This window comes from Lepus europaeus, chromosome 12 (assembly GCF_033115175.1).
Source record: "Lepus europaeus isolate LE1 chromosome 12, mLepTim1.pri, whole genome shotgun sequence".
Classification (NCBI taxonomy): domain Eukaryota; kingdom Metazoa; phylum Chordata; class Mammalia; order Lagomorpha; family Leporidae; genus Lepus; species Lepus europaeus.
Window position 1 is genome coordinate 97,015,929 of NC_084838.1, and position 14,000 is coordinate 97,029,928.

The window sequence follows — 14,000 nt, forward strand, 5'->3', positions numbered from 1 at the left end:
AGGCAGTCAGGCACAGGCTGTATCTGGACACGGTCACAGGCAGTCAGGCACAGGCTGTATCTGGACACAGGCACAGGCACTCAGGCACAGGCTGTATCTGGACACGGTCACAGGCAGTCAGGCACAGGCTGTGCTGCCTGGCAGAGGACAGAGAAGTCTGCTTGACACCTCCGGCCTGGCCCAGTCCCAGCCTCAGCCTCACCTCTCCCAGGTGAGTGCAGCCCAGGCAGAGCTTCGCCAGCCACGGGGGAGGCAGCATCACGGGTGTTTTAAGGCCACCCCCCAAAGTAGACATTTCATAAAGATGGACATGCATGTGCACATGTGTGTGTGCCCGTGTGTGTTACGGACAGCGAATCTGCTGGTCCTGCCCAGGACTTGAGGCTTCCCTGTGATGAGGGCAGGAGGCCTTGCTGAGCTCCTGGGGCCACCTACAGGCTCAAGGCTGCTGGGCCAAACGAGGCCAGAGACCCCTGATGCCTTGCGTGCGTTGTAGCCGGCCTGAACCAGGCAAAACAGGCCAGGTCAGGCTGCAGTGAGCAGGGACAGAGGCAGGAGACCAGGCGGCCCCAGGCCACAGAAGAGAGTGGCCTGGCTGTGGAGAGCAGCAGGCTGTGCAGGGCACCATGGATGCACTCACACAGGAAGCGCACACGTGTGTATTCCCGCACACACCACGGGGCACGGATGCGGACCTCCCACGCAAAGACACGCAGTGATTAACTCACAGCACGAGCAGGACAGGTGGCCGTACAGGCCCGGGCTGTCACTTCGGCCCCTGGCTTCCAGCCAACAGCCAGACCCTAGCACTGGCGTCCAGGTCAGCAGAGGGCGGCCTGGACCGGGGCAGCGGAGAGGCAGGGCTGGAGGCCATGGCATCTGTTCCTTCACAGCCAGCTCTCTGTGAACCGCGGGGCCCTGGCGGCCTTTCACCAGACCCGCGCTTCTGCCCCAGGTGCGGGGACCGACCGCGGTGCGGTGCAAGCAGGGCGCCTGGACAGCAGTCCCCGCGCACCACCTTCTCAGGGTCCCGTGCCTTGGCTGTGCAGGTGCGGTTAGTGCGGTGTGCAGCTAGTGGCCGAGTCCCGCAGCCGAGGACAGGTCGCGGGTCAGGCGCTCCGCTCCCCCTCCCGGTCACTGGATCAGCGCGGGCTCCCCGGGTGGCCCGCGAGGCGCGGACTGCGGTCTCCCCAGCCCTCGCCCGCCCACCCTCTTTCTCCCGCCTCCTCCCCGCACTGCAGACTCCTCCTGGTCCTCCTGTCCATTTCCCCGCTCTCCTGCCCTCTCCGTCCTCTTGCCCCCTCCTGCGCACTCCCCTCTCCCCGCGCTGCTCTCCCAGGGCTCGGGCGGGTGCTGGGTCGCCGCCCCCGCCTCGGCTGCCACTCCGCCCCCCGCGCCGCGCGGAGCCGCGGTAATAAGCCGGGCGCGGGCGGCGGAGCCACTGCGGGGACGCCTGCGCTCCAGACTGGGTCCGGTGCCGCCCGCCCACCCGCACACTGCCCGACCGGGGACCGTCCCGGGGTCCCTGGGTCCTTCTGAGCGTCCCTGGATGAAACTCTGCCTGCCCCGCTCCGGGGCGCAACGCGGGCAGCCGGTGCGGGGCGCACAGGGCAGCTAGCTGGGCCATGCGGAGCCGGGGCTGTGCTGCGCTCTGGGTGCTGCTGCTGGCGCAGGTGGGTGTGCAGGTGAGTCCCGCGCGTCCTGTCCCTTCCCGTGGCTCCTCGCATTCTCACCGAAGTGTCGCCGCTGTTTTTCGGCAGGCACCTGCGTGCGCCCTGGGACCCGCAGCAGCAGCGCCTGGGAACCCGAGCGTCCCGCACCCTGCTCCTCCCTCGGAGCCCCGGGGCTGGGCGGAAGAGGGCGGTAAGTCCTTGCAGGTCAGCGGCCGGTAGACTTCCGCAGCCGCTGTGCGGGAGTCACCCGTGTGACCGCGCGGTCCCGGCCCTAGAGCCAGCACCTCCGGGCGCGATTCCCCAGGCGCTACCTGGACCTGTGCGAAGGGCTACAGAACATATTGTTGCTAGTATCACCTTGAAGGAGCTTGGGAGGGGTCAGACCACTCTAGGGAGCTTGTGACCCCTTCTCGGCTGCCCCCTGCCCCTGCTCCGTCCACCCTTGCCCGTCGCAGCCTGGGACAAAGGGTAGAGTTTCTCCTTCGTGACTGTCATCTTAGTATCAAAGATGAAGCTCTTTGAGAACTGGGAGACAGCGGAAAAGCCGTCCTGCCGAATGGCTGCCCGCGTGTTGTGGTGTCAGCGTGGCGGCACCTGCGGCCCGGCGCGCCTGGAAACCCGGCGGTGTCCCGCAGCGGCTCAGGTCAGCGAGCAAGCAGGTGCGCAGCTGCTGCGTGTCTTCAGTTAGTCGCAATCCGGTGGCCAAGTAGTTGCGTCATTTCAGCAATAAACTGCCACCTCAAATTTTAAGTGTCTACTTTTGGAGAAATCACTAGGTTTGACTGTCTCAACGCATGTTCAAAAAATCTAGAAAGAATTAATAACTTAAAATTCCTCAATGAAGTTTCATGCTGGTGAAATAGCGCAGAACTAGTGTTCCTCCCGGGTCCGCGTCCGTTAGGGAGCACTGTGCAGGGATCCGTGCTCAGCTGCGGGACCTGCCGGAAGACCACCAGAGGGCGCTAGGTGCAAGTGGTAGCAGACGTTGGCCGTGTTTTCCCCTTGTTAGGAGAAAGCGGATTTAAAGCTCCCTGCTTGGGGCTGTTGCCAATGTTCCCCGGTGCATCCTGCAGTGCAGTGCTTCATAGTGGAAGTTCATTGTCTCCCATTTAAAAAAAAAAATTTTAATCCTGCTTCCATGAAATCAGGAAAATTCCAGAGGAACTTAGGCAATTATCAGAGTATGTTGTAACATTTAGGAAGTTTTATTCGAGATAAACATTACGTACAGGAAACCAGTCGGAAGAAACGCCGTGGTGTGCCGCCTCAGAATGCTTCCCTCCTGGACCATGGCTGGCTTCTAACTCCTATGAGCAAGCTGCTGAATCCCAGGTGCAGCGTTTCCATGACAACCAGGTGGGACCCATGGTCAGTGAAGTTCTAGCTTGGCCACACCTCCATCCCTCACCTGCCAGGTGTGTCAGCTCCTTCATCACAGAAGGGTGAAGGAGACAGGTGGCATCCATGGGAGGCCTTCCTCCCGGCCCCACAAAGCCCGTGTTCTCTGCAGAATGGCCTGTTTGGGTCTGAAATAGGACGGCAGCACACTTTGTGTGGCCCTGAGATCAGCTTACCGTTGGGTGTTCAGGTGTCCAGGAGACAGGTTGATTTGGAAATAACTATTTTGACCATAATTCTTGTTTAAAGTAACATATGGGTCAAGATGTGGGCTCACATTTTGCTGGGTGTCAGAAGCAATAGGAGAGAGAATTCTGTGCACTCCGAGGCAGTACCTCAGTGGAGACAAGTTCTACTTCAGACATGAAGGAAACTGGTCTTACTTTGGTCAGCACCGCTCCTCCTTCCTCTGTCGTGGGAGACTCGGGTGCTTCACCTACACATTCACCCGTGCAGAAGAGACTGTCTGCTGTGTGGACACTCACACCTCGGACCAGGAAATGGAGCTCTCAGTGTGATGGCACTGAGCGCAGCGCTGGGAAGCCATGTGCAGAGCCAGCTCCCTGAAGCTGGCTGGGGCCGCCCAGCACGTGCACAGCCGGGTCTACATTTCATGCCATCACTTCCACATCAGGCTTCTTCCCGGCCTTTGTGAAAACCCCCTGAGGTCAAGTAGCTCGGGGTAATGGCTTGAGCAGCCAGCTGAGTTTCTTCTCCTGAAAAAAAAAAAAAAAATCCACATAGGACCAAGGTCTTATTGAAACATGTCTCAAAGATGGAGAACCACACTTTAAAAAAAAATAAGGCAATGGTTTGGGGAATCCTAGTCTTAGAACATTAGCTTGAAGTTAGCTTAACATTTTCAGCTCATGGCAGTTTTACTTGGACTTCTCTCCAAATGGTAGGTGTGTGGTGAGATGCTACGCGTATTTTGCTCATTCTTTGAATTCTTTAGTTAGGACTTTTTTTCACACCCATTTACACATAACTGCAAGTGCCTTTCTGATTCTCAGGACTGCTTTCCGGACTAAGTGAGCATTTTCCCACCTGGACAGCCCTGGCACTTTGGTTTGGGGGCCTCCTGTGCATTGCAGGAGGTTTACAGCAGCCGTGGGTTCCGCCCTCTGGCTTCCAGAAGCGCCAATCTCCTCTTCCTTTTCTGAGACCTACAATGTCTGCAGACATCGCCAGGAGAAGTTCACGGGCAGGACAGTGACACGGGAGGAGGGAGTTCTGAAGTCCCTCAGCACAGCGGGGAGACGGAGTTCACAGCCACTTATCTGTTTTATAAAGCACTGGGAGAGAGTTTGCACCTTTCCAACACAAAGAAACCATAAATAATTAAGGAGCTAGAACTACTGATTATGCTGATTCCATCATTACACAGTGTATGTCTGTCAAGTTACACCAGCTGTTGTGGGCATTTGCAGAGTTAACTGGGGATGGGAAATGGGGTCTCTCTCTCTCTGTCTCTCAAATCAATAAATATAAATTAAAATAAGCATACAGATAACTGTGGGTTAAGAACGTGGCAACGTAGCAAGCCAGTCTTCCTGTTCAAAGTCTGCGCTGCACACTGACGAACAACTCCTATGGAAATCTGGACAGCAGAGATGACGTTGTTAATGGTGAGGAGAGAGTGAGTGTCGGTTATGACTATGCAAATCAGTTACAGTTATCCGAAGCAGAGGAAGCCACCAAGGTGCACGGCAGAGAGAGCCATGACTCGGGATGAAGTGCTGCAGGCTGCCTGTGGTCACAGCCGGTGGACTTGAATGTGTCCCGAGAAGTCCAGTAGATCTGGGGGTTTTCTTCTATAAAAAAATAAAGCCAAGAATTAAAACACGGGTTAAGGCAATACACTTTAGACCAGCAGACTTTAAATTACAGTGGGAAGAAGAGCAGAACACATGTCTTTGAAAGGCTTTGGAGTGTGAACCTGATCCTGTCCCAGCAGCCGAGGCCGAGAGGAGAGTGGGGCCAGGCCCAGAGGGCGGGCAGGGGTGGCTGTGAGGGGGGCATCCTCAGTTAATGTCTCTGAAGCCGGGACTGTGAGCACAGTCAGCGTTTCTGCTGTATTTGCAGTTCCATGATTTAAACAGGCATCAAAGAATGCCCGTTGCATTTTTCTTTTTACCTGTCTCCTGAAAATGTACCGTATTTTAAAGCTCAACTTTCTTATCAATTCAGTGAAGATGTTTGTGGAAACCAGTATGACTACAGGCATGTTTGGGAACTATAAGCACAATTGCATGTGGTACTTACACTTTCAGTAACATTGTGCACTGTAATCCCCAAAGTCTGTTTTTGGTTTTATTTTGTCTGTCTTCCCCCCTACATTTCCCGACACAGAATTTGCTGAGTTGGTAGTAACGCATTACAGAAGCAGCAATGGCTTAGCTAAAGGCCACTTCCAGGTGTTTCCCTCTGTCCTCAGATGTTGTGTGTCACAGAGTGTGCATTTGAGAACGGCAGGTGTTGACTTTTCCTGCACCGTCACAGGTGACGATGCCATCCGGTAAGACAGGCTCACGCTATCAGATGTCCCGACTGTTGTCAGAACCCGAAATGACTCAGCCACCCTCTCCTCTTCATTCCAGAGTATGACCTGGTGTCTGCCTATGAGGTGGACCACACGGGAGACTACGTGTCTCATGAGGTCACGCACGGCCAGCGGCGGCGGAGGGCGGTGCCTCCGGGAGGTGGCGACTCTCTGCACCTTCGGCTGAAAGGCTTTGGGCACGATTTCCACTTGGACTTGAGGGCGTCCAGCAATCTGGTGGCTCCTGGATTTATCGTGCAGACGTTCGGGAAGGGAGGCACCAAGTCAGTGCAGAGCTTCTCACCTGAAGACTTCTGCTTCTATCAAGGCTCCTTACGCTCCCACAGGAATTCCTCCGTGGCCCTGTCCACCTGCCATGGTTTGGTGAGTACAGCGCGCGGCGCTGTAGTGAGCTCGGTGGGCGATGTGTGAAGAGGGAGGTACGGGCAGGATTTCCCTGCAGACATCGCCGCGTGTCCTTCTGTTATAGCACAGGTTTCCTTGGTCCGTAAAAGCAGAAGGCAGGTTGCTACGGACACTTCCTAAAGTGTGCTGTGCGCCTTGCGTGTCGGCAGTGGTGTGTGTGCACGCTTTTCTCGCTGTTCTGGACTGACTGCGGAGAGTGCTTGGGTTTGGAACATGCCTGTGCATAACGATGGAGCCTGGACAGATGGCTTCATTTTGAATCGAGTGACGTACTCCATGGATTGGCTGTGTTGGCTATTTGATCGGATGTTTGCAAGACTTTAAGTACTTCACGTCTATCTTTCTGGTGATGGTAATGGGATTAGGGAGCTGGGTACCCATCCTCAGCGGGGCAGTGCTGGCCTCGTGAGACTCACGAATCCGTGGGTGCATGTGCCGTGTTTGGAGTACCATAACTGCACATTGCACATGGCTTGGTGGCTCCCTGTGCTCTGCTTTGCAGGGACTTTCAGTGAGGAGCACCTGGCCAACTTGGCAATCTACCTGCACCTCTCACGTTCACCAGGCTGCAACCTCCATGGCTTCTCTTTTTTTCTTAAAAGACCTCCATATTTAGGAAGAAGTGTTTAGGAGATGCATAGAGTCCTGGGCACAGATTCGTCACTCAGACACAGAGGAGTGGGAGGTGACTTGGTAATGTGTGGTTACAACCCTTTGAGGTCTTGACCAAGCTAAAGGCTTGGCAAGCAGGCTCTGGACATTTGTGCCTCAAGACAATGATTTCAGTCGTCTTAAACACCCTTCTCTCTTTGAAGAGAGCGAATTCAGTCCTGTCTTACAAGATTTTTCTGTATTTGTGTGCAAGAGTATTTATTGGATGCTGAAAAGGCACTCCTAACCAATGACCTAAAATACAAAATATATGCGAATGTGAAGTGTCATAAAATATTTTCTAAATATTGGAAGTTCTGCTTTTGGAGGGAATTTGATACGAACTGATCTCATCTCTCCTTTCATTTAGAAAAGCTCTGGTTTGAGAATGGATGTAGCAAGGCGTTGCTAGGGAGAGGGTGGTGGTGGTTTGGCATGCTTGTTAAGCATGAAGACAATGTGGCTGATTTCTTCACAGTCTCTCAAGAAAAATAGGTCTTTCTTAATTAATGGACAAGAACTCTTAATGTAATACACAAAACAAGGTATTTCTTCCTTGACTTCCTTCCACGAGGGCTTACCCAGGGAGGGAAGCCATCTATGTGGTGGGTGTGTCATGGCATGCCAAGCCCTGCAACCTTGGGTTTGTTTCCAGGATTGGATGGGGTGCTCCTGTTCACCCAGCAGGAGCACAGGCTAACTGATGACCCATTGGTCTGTGTGACCCAGGCTCTCCCAGGTTAGCTGAGTTCGGTCCTGTTGTTTGTCCCATGGATCAAGTTGACTATAGAAGGTTGGAATGTGTGGCTGTCTTTGAACTTGATGGAGTTATCAGTGAAAGTTTTAAGAGTACAATTATGTGAAAGATAAAGATAGAGAAAAGAACAGGAAGAAAGGCCCCTCTGGATAATAAATACTGGAATCTGATCCCAGAGTCGGTGGAATAGAAATGTGCATGCTTTCACCATTTATCTTCCAAATGCACACATTCCAGCTTCACTGATGTTTTATCTATCTGCTCATACAAAGTGACATCAGTTAGACTTCAGAATGTGAGGTGTAGGGACATTGGTCATAAGATAGGACAAATGAAGAGAGGAAAAAGGAACAGCAACAAAGTCTTCTGTCTTCAGCCAGATGAACAAAATGCTGAGTGGGATCCTCAAGGAGCTGCCGAGTCAGCTTCACTTCCTTCCTGACGATTACCCATGATGCATCCTTCAAAGTCTGTTCTTACACGCGGAGAAATAGTGTGTCTTCTACCTTAGATGGTGGGTCCCTGTCGCTGTTGTCCTTCTCTGGCTCTCCTAGATTCTGACTGAAGTCTCAGATAGCTGTCAGGAGTTCTCACAGGGTTTCCCCCTGAAGCTGATTGACCCAGCCCTCTGCTGGGAATGGAGTCAGTGGGATCCTTCGTCTGCCTGTTCTCAGCATACAGTTCTGCAGAGCCCAGGCGGACACCTGGGACACAGGACCCCTTCAGGTGGGAAATGCACCACGTCCTGTTCTCCCTGGCCAGTCTCATACAGCCAAGAGCTGTATGTCTGTGTTCACACATATATGCTTAATGAAGAGGAAGTGGTTTGCTGCCATGAGACAGTGCAGGTTCCAGCGTGGTCTACAGTGTTTTCTTGTGTTCCTCAGACTGCGTTTGGGGAGATTTTGCCAAAGTACTCTAAGAATCAGTTTGAGAAATCCTGTAAAAATTAATAGTTGGTGGTGTCCTAGCTATAATATGTGTTCTTGAAGAAGAAGGTTGAACATGTAACAAGATGTTGTCTTAGAGCTAGTGCTCAAAATAAAAATGTGAATAATGATCACTAGGATTGTCTGTTTCTGGAGCCAGCAGGTTAGGGTTAAGGAGTTTATTAACAAATGAGAGAAGCAGGGAGCAGGCGGTGTCTACTGGGTGATGGAACAAGGACACCCAGAGATGGGATCCGGCTTCCTTGAGGGGAGCGGAGGGACATCAGGCTAGATTTCCTGAAGAAGTTCAGAACCCAAGTCTATGCCCAGTCTTCCTAACACTGTGGGAATGGAGGCCATAAATGGAAGAGTCACAAGCAGACACAGAGAGGTTGCTAATATCCAGCAAGTTCATGAAATTTGCAGTAAAACCTCAGATGGATATTATCAGAAGAATATTTGTATCTTAAACCCAAGCATAGTACACTAAATAGAATCATAAAAGTATTTCTATATTAGCCTGGCATTTCCACCAAATATCTTCACCCAATGTATTTCTTTAGTTAGAGGAGAATAGCTTTTGGGAAAACAGTATCTGTTATATCTGTACTAAACTGACCTACCAGATCCGTTGTGGTCACCAACCACAAGCACATAAATGTGTGTCATTCAGTAGGTGCTTTCTGATGTTTGGATGAATAATGGAAGGGTCTACTGGGCGAATTTTAATAGTGCAGAGACAGTGTTGATGATGATGATGATGCCAGGAGGAAAAACTCATCAAAAGTTATGTGCCGGCCAGCGCCGCGGCTCACTAGGCTAATCCTCCGCCTTGCGGCGCCGGCACACCGGGTTCTAGTCCCGGTCGGGGCACCGATCCTGTCCCGGTTGCCCCTCTTCCAGGCCAGCTCTCTGCTGTGGCCAGGGAGTGCAGTGGAGGATGGCCCAAGTGCTTGGGCCCTGCACCCCATGGGAGACCAGGAGAAGCACCTGGCTCCTGCCATCGGATCAGCGCGGTGCGCCGGCCGCAGCGCGCCTACCGCGGCGGCCATTGGAGGGTGAACCAACGGCAAAGGAAGACCTTTCTCTCTGTCTCTCTCTCTCTCACTGTCCACTCTGCCTGTAAAAAAACAAAAAACAAAAAACAAACAACAAAAAAAAGTTATGTGCCAAATACTTAACTAACAGCTTCATGTTTGTTATGTAACTTAGCTTCATGCTAAATCTGAAAGATGCCATTTCAGAAACTTTACTGAGATGTAATTCATGTCACAGAGTTTCTCCACTGTAAATGCATGTAGACTCACAGAGCTGTGCAGATATCCCCAGCATCTAGCCAGAGACACTGAACCAGTCTCAAACAGCAACTCCTTACAGCTGGTCCTCTTAGCCCTCAGCTCTCCCCACTCCTCGGCGTCCACCAAGGCACTTAGATCTGCTTTCTCTGTCCATTTATTGTAAGTAGAGGCATATAGTATGTAGTGCTCTGTAGCTAGCTTGTTTCAGTTAACATAATTTATTTAAGCCCCATCCATGTTGGAGCATATATGAGTCTTTTTTTTAAAAGATTTATTTATTTACTTGAAAATCAGAGTTACACAGAGAGAGAAGGAGAGGCAGCGGGGTGGGGAGGAGTGGTCTTCCATCTGCTGCTTCACTCCCCAGATGGCCGCAATGGCTGGAACTGTACCAGTCCAGAGCCAGGAGCCAGGTGCTTCTTCCAGGTCTCCCACGTGGATGCAGGGGCCCAAGGACTTGGGCCATCTTCTACTGCTTTCCCAGGCCATAGCAGAGAGCTGGATGGGGAGTGGAACAGCCGGATCTCAAACCAATGCCCATATAGGGTGATGGCACTTCAGGCCAGGGCATTAACCCGCTGCACCACAGCACCGGCCCCAGCATATATTAGTCTTTATTCCATTTTATTGCCGAAGGAAGTTCAGTTTATCTTTATATTACATGTTTTTGTTTCTCAACTTAGCAGTTAATGGAAGGTATTTGGACTTTTTGGCTATTGTGAATAATGCTACTATGAACATTTGTGCACACGTTTCTAGTAGACATGTGTTTTCAGTTCTTTTGGATATATACACGACAGTATAATTATCAGATCATATGAAGACTATACTTAATAATTTGTAGAACTGTAAACTTTTTCCAAAGTAACTGCATCATAGTATATCCCCCCAGCACTGCATGATGGTTCTTGTTTCTCCACATTTTTGCTGACACTTATTATTATCCATTTCTTTATTATACTGACCCTAGTGAGTATGAAGGGGCATCTCATTGTGATTTTGATTTGCTGGATGTAGATTATTGATTTATGATATAGATCATTGTGCATTGATGGCCAACTTATCTGAGAACATTCCTCACACACAGTTACATGAAATAACTTTATTACATACAGATAGGCAGAAAACTATATACTCACAGAAATACATGTTTTTTAAATAAGTTGCTTAATTATTAGAGTTTTCTAAAAAGCCGTTTTTAGAAATTCCTTTAGACACTGCTTTTAAATAAGTTGTGTTTAGAAATGTTTTCGCTTGCATATGAAACCAACAGTTTTTCTTAGAGGACGGCATGTAAGTTCTGTATTTGGGTTAACACTTTCAGTCAAAAGGAAAAAGAATATCACCTGACAGCTGTCTTTGTCATAAAGTCTGCATGAGCTATAGTTCATCTTGCATAAATTGTGATGTTTGTTAAGGCTTTAATGCATAGGGTTGTTATTGCTTCTTCTAAAATCTAATTATTATTCTGTTTTCAAAAATGGTGGAAAACCTTTAAATGCTACAATTCTCAGTTTTATTTAGGAATTCTCTCACTTGGTAGAGACTCACTCAGGGCCCTGGTTTGATTTGTACTGGGTTTTATTTCCAGCCACAAACTTCAGGGATCCCCTGGAAACTCTAGTCACTGAGAGATTTTTCTAAAGCACCCAATAAATCCTAGGAAGCATCTGAACTACTGCCAGATTTCCAATTGACTTTGAAAAAATGAACAATGTTCTTGCACAGGAAAATAAAATGGAAGGAAGAAAAAAAACACAGAGTCAACAAGGAGGTTGGCCAGAAGAGACAATGGGAATTTTTTTTTTTTTATTGCTGTGTGTTTGTGTATGAATGTGTAGGAGTTTGGATGTGTGTTTGTGTGTACATTTTTTTAATATTTTTATTAAACTTTTATTTAATGAATATAAATTTCCAAAGTATAGCTTATGGGTTACAATGGCTTCCCCCCTCCCATAACTTCCCTCCCGCCCGCAACCCTCCCCTCTCCCGCTCCCTCTCCCCTTCCAATCATGTAAAGATTCATTTTCAATTCTCTTTATATACAGAAGATCAGTTTAGTATATACTAGGTAAAGATTTCAACATTTTGCCCATATAGCAACATAAAGTGATAAAACTACCATTGGATTACTAATTATAGCATTAAATAGCAATGTACAGCACATTAAAGACAGAGATCCCACATAATTTTTTTTTCAAATTAATTAATTTTCTATGCCATTTCCATTTTAACACCAGGTTGTTTTTTTTCATTTCCAATTCTCTTTATATACAGAAGATCACTTCAGTATATAATTAGTAAAGACCTCATCAGTTTGTGCCCACACAGAAACACAAAGTATAAAAATACTGTTTCAGTACTAGTTATAGCATCACTTCGCTTTAGACGACATATTAGGGACAGATCCCACATGGGGTGTAAGTACACAGTGACTCCTGTTGCTGATTTAACAATTTGACACTCCTGTTCATGGCATCAGTAATCTCCCTAGGCTCTAGTCATGAGTTGCCAGGGCTATGGAAGCCTTTAGAGTTCGCTGAGTTTGATCTTATTCCGATAGGGTCATAGTCAAAGTGGAAGTTCTCTCCTCCCTTCGGAGAAGGGTACCTCCTTCTTTGATGGCCCCGTTCTTTCCACTGGGATCTCACTCACAGAGATCATTCATTTAGGTCTTTTTTTTTTTTTTCCATGATATCTTGGCTTTCCATGCCTGCTATACTCTCCTGGGCTCTTCCGCCAGATCCGAATGCCTTGAGGGCTGATTCTGAGGCCAGAGTGTTGTTTAGGACATCTGACAATGGGAATTTTGAAAGAAAAGTGTCACTCTCTGAGAAAAACGGTGTGGTCTACACAGATGAAAAGGTCAGTCTCGGGAGACATGAGAGAAAGCTGTAGTGAAAGTCAGGTCTTTGCATAGAGAATGCCTACATTGGTGATGATCAGGAAATGTAAAAGGTGGCTGTGGAGAACGAACTGAAAGTATTGTAGAATTTCACAAATGCCTACTATTTACTTTAGGGTAAATATAATAGTGAACTTCGACATCAATAGAAATGTATATACTTCATCAGCGGCAACATCAAAATAATGTTTTGTAAGATGATCTTTTTTATTTGAAATTGGTACAGATTTTTTTTTATTAGTTTCCATTAGCTGTAAATGAAAAATAGACTAGAAAAGCTTAGCTATAAACTATGAATTTGTCAGCTTCTCTCCATTTAGATGTCATGAAACTAAGCTCCACAGGGGCAGAGTGACTTGATCAGCGTCGCAGAGCTCGGCATTTGGACAGGTTCAGACTGCTTATCTTCAGACTTTGTCCAGCGACGTCCAGTGAAATGTACTGGATGATGACACTTTTTCATTTTAAGGAAGAACCAACGGAAGGAGTTTAAATGTTGGAATATGCACAGAGATTTAAAAAGTAATCCAGACTTGTCCTTGGTCTGGAGAGTGAGGCCAGGTGCCATGGGGAGTTCAGAGTGACAGGCTGTGTTGTCATCGCCTGTTCCTCCTGACAGTCCTTTCTCGGGAGGCACTGACTTCCACCGTCATCACCAAGGACAGGCTTCATTGGGGCTGTTGACATGGTCAGGCTCAGCTGAGCTATCAGGGTCATTTGGATGGCACTCATATCCAAAGCCAGTGTATAGAGGGTATCCTAATGGCAAAAATCAACCCTGAAAGAGCCAAGGGACTCCTGGGAGGTGCAGAATAAACTCCTTATGGTTATTGCCTCCGATGGATGACCCATGTCTGGGATGGCTGAAGGACAAGAGTGTCTAAAACCTCCTTTTGTAGAGAGTGGCTATTCAAGCAAAAATCCAGCCCAAAGAGATTAAAAGAGGCCAAATGAACCAGAATCCTACCTTGCCCAAGACTGAATCTGCTAGACCCCTAAATTACTATTTTGTCTAAATGCCAGCTTCACCGTGAGGGCTTCTCTGTACCAACCACCTAAATGCCCAGGGCACACATTCACATGTACTTCTCCTATTTAACATTTATTATGAACTGTATCAGAGTACGGTCAGGAGATAGAAGCTCACAAATTTTCTAAAAAGAGAGAATTAATATAGTGCTTTAAGTTGACAGTAAAGAACTGGACATGGAGAAGCAAATACTGAGGCACCACTGAACAGCAATGGCAAGAAGCAGCCACTGCCCCAGGGCTGAGGAACTGAGGAGAAAGGTTAAGATTCTTACAGTTGTAAAGCTGGGGGCTGGGCCTCAAACGTGTACGCAGGAGAAGCTGGCCAGCTGGTGCCGGGACTGTGAAGGCGGCATGCTGCAGCTGGTCCCTCAAGTAAACTGCAAACCAGA

At 48.9% G+C, this 14,000-nt stretch overlaps 1 protein-coding gene across 1 annotated transcript in view; it reads left to right on the forward strand.

The window, feature by feature from the left end:
- Positions 1 to 1,625: 1,625 nt before the first annotated feature.
- LOC133771075 (A disintegrin and metalloproteinase with thrombospondin motifs 16-like) overlaps positions 1,626 to 14,000 on the forward strand; it is a 62,826-nt gene continuing 50,451 nt past the window's right edge. The window contains exons 1-3 of the mRNA XM_062206798.1: positions 1,626 to 1,685; positions 1,761 to 1,863; positions 5,672 to 5,997. Of these exons, the coding sequence (XP_062062782.1) occupies positions 1,626 to 1,685; positions 1,761 to 1,863; positions 5,672 to 5,997 (489 nt within the window). The remainder of the gene's footprint in view (positions 1,686 to 1,760; positions 1,864 to 5,671; positions 5,998 to 14,000) is intronic.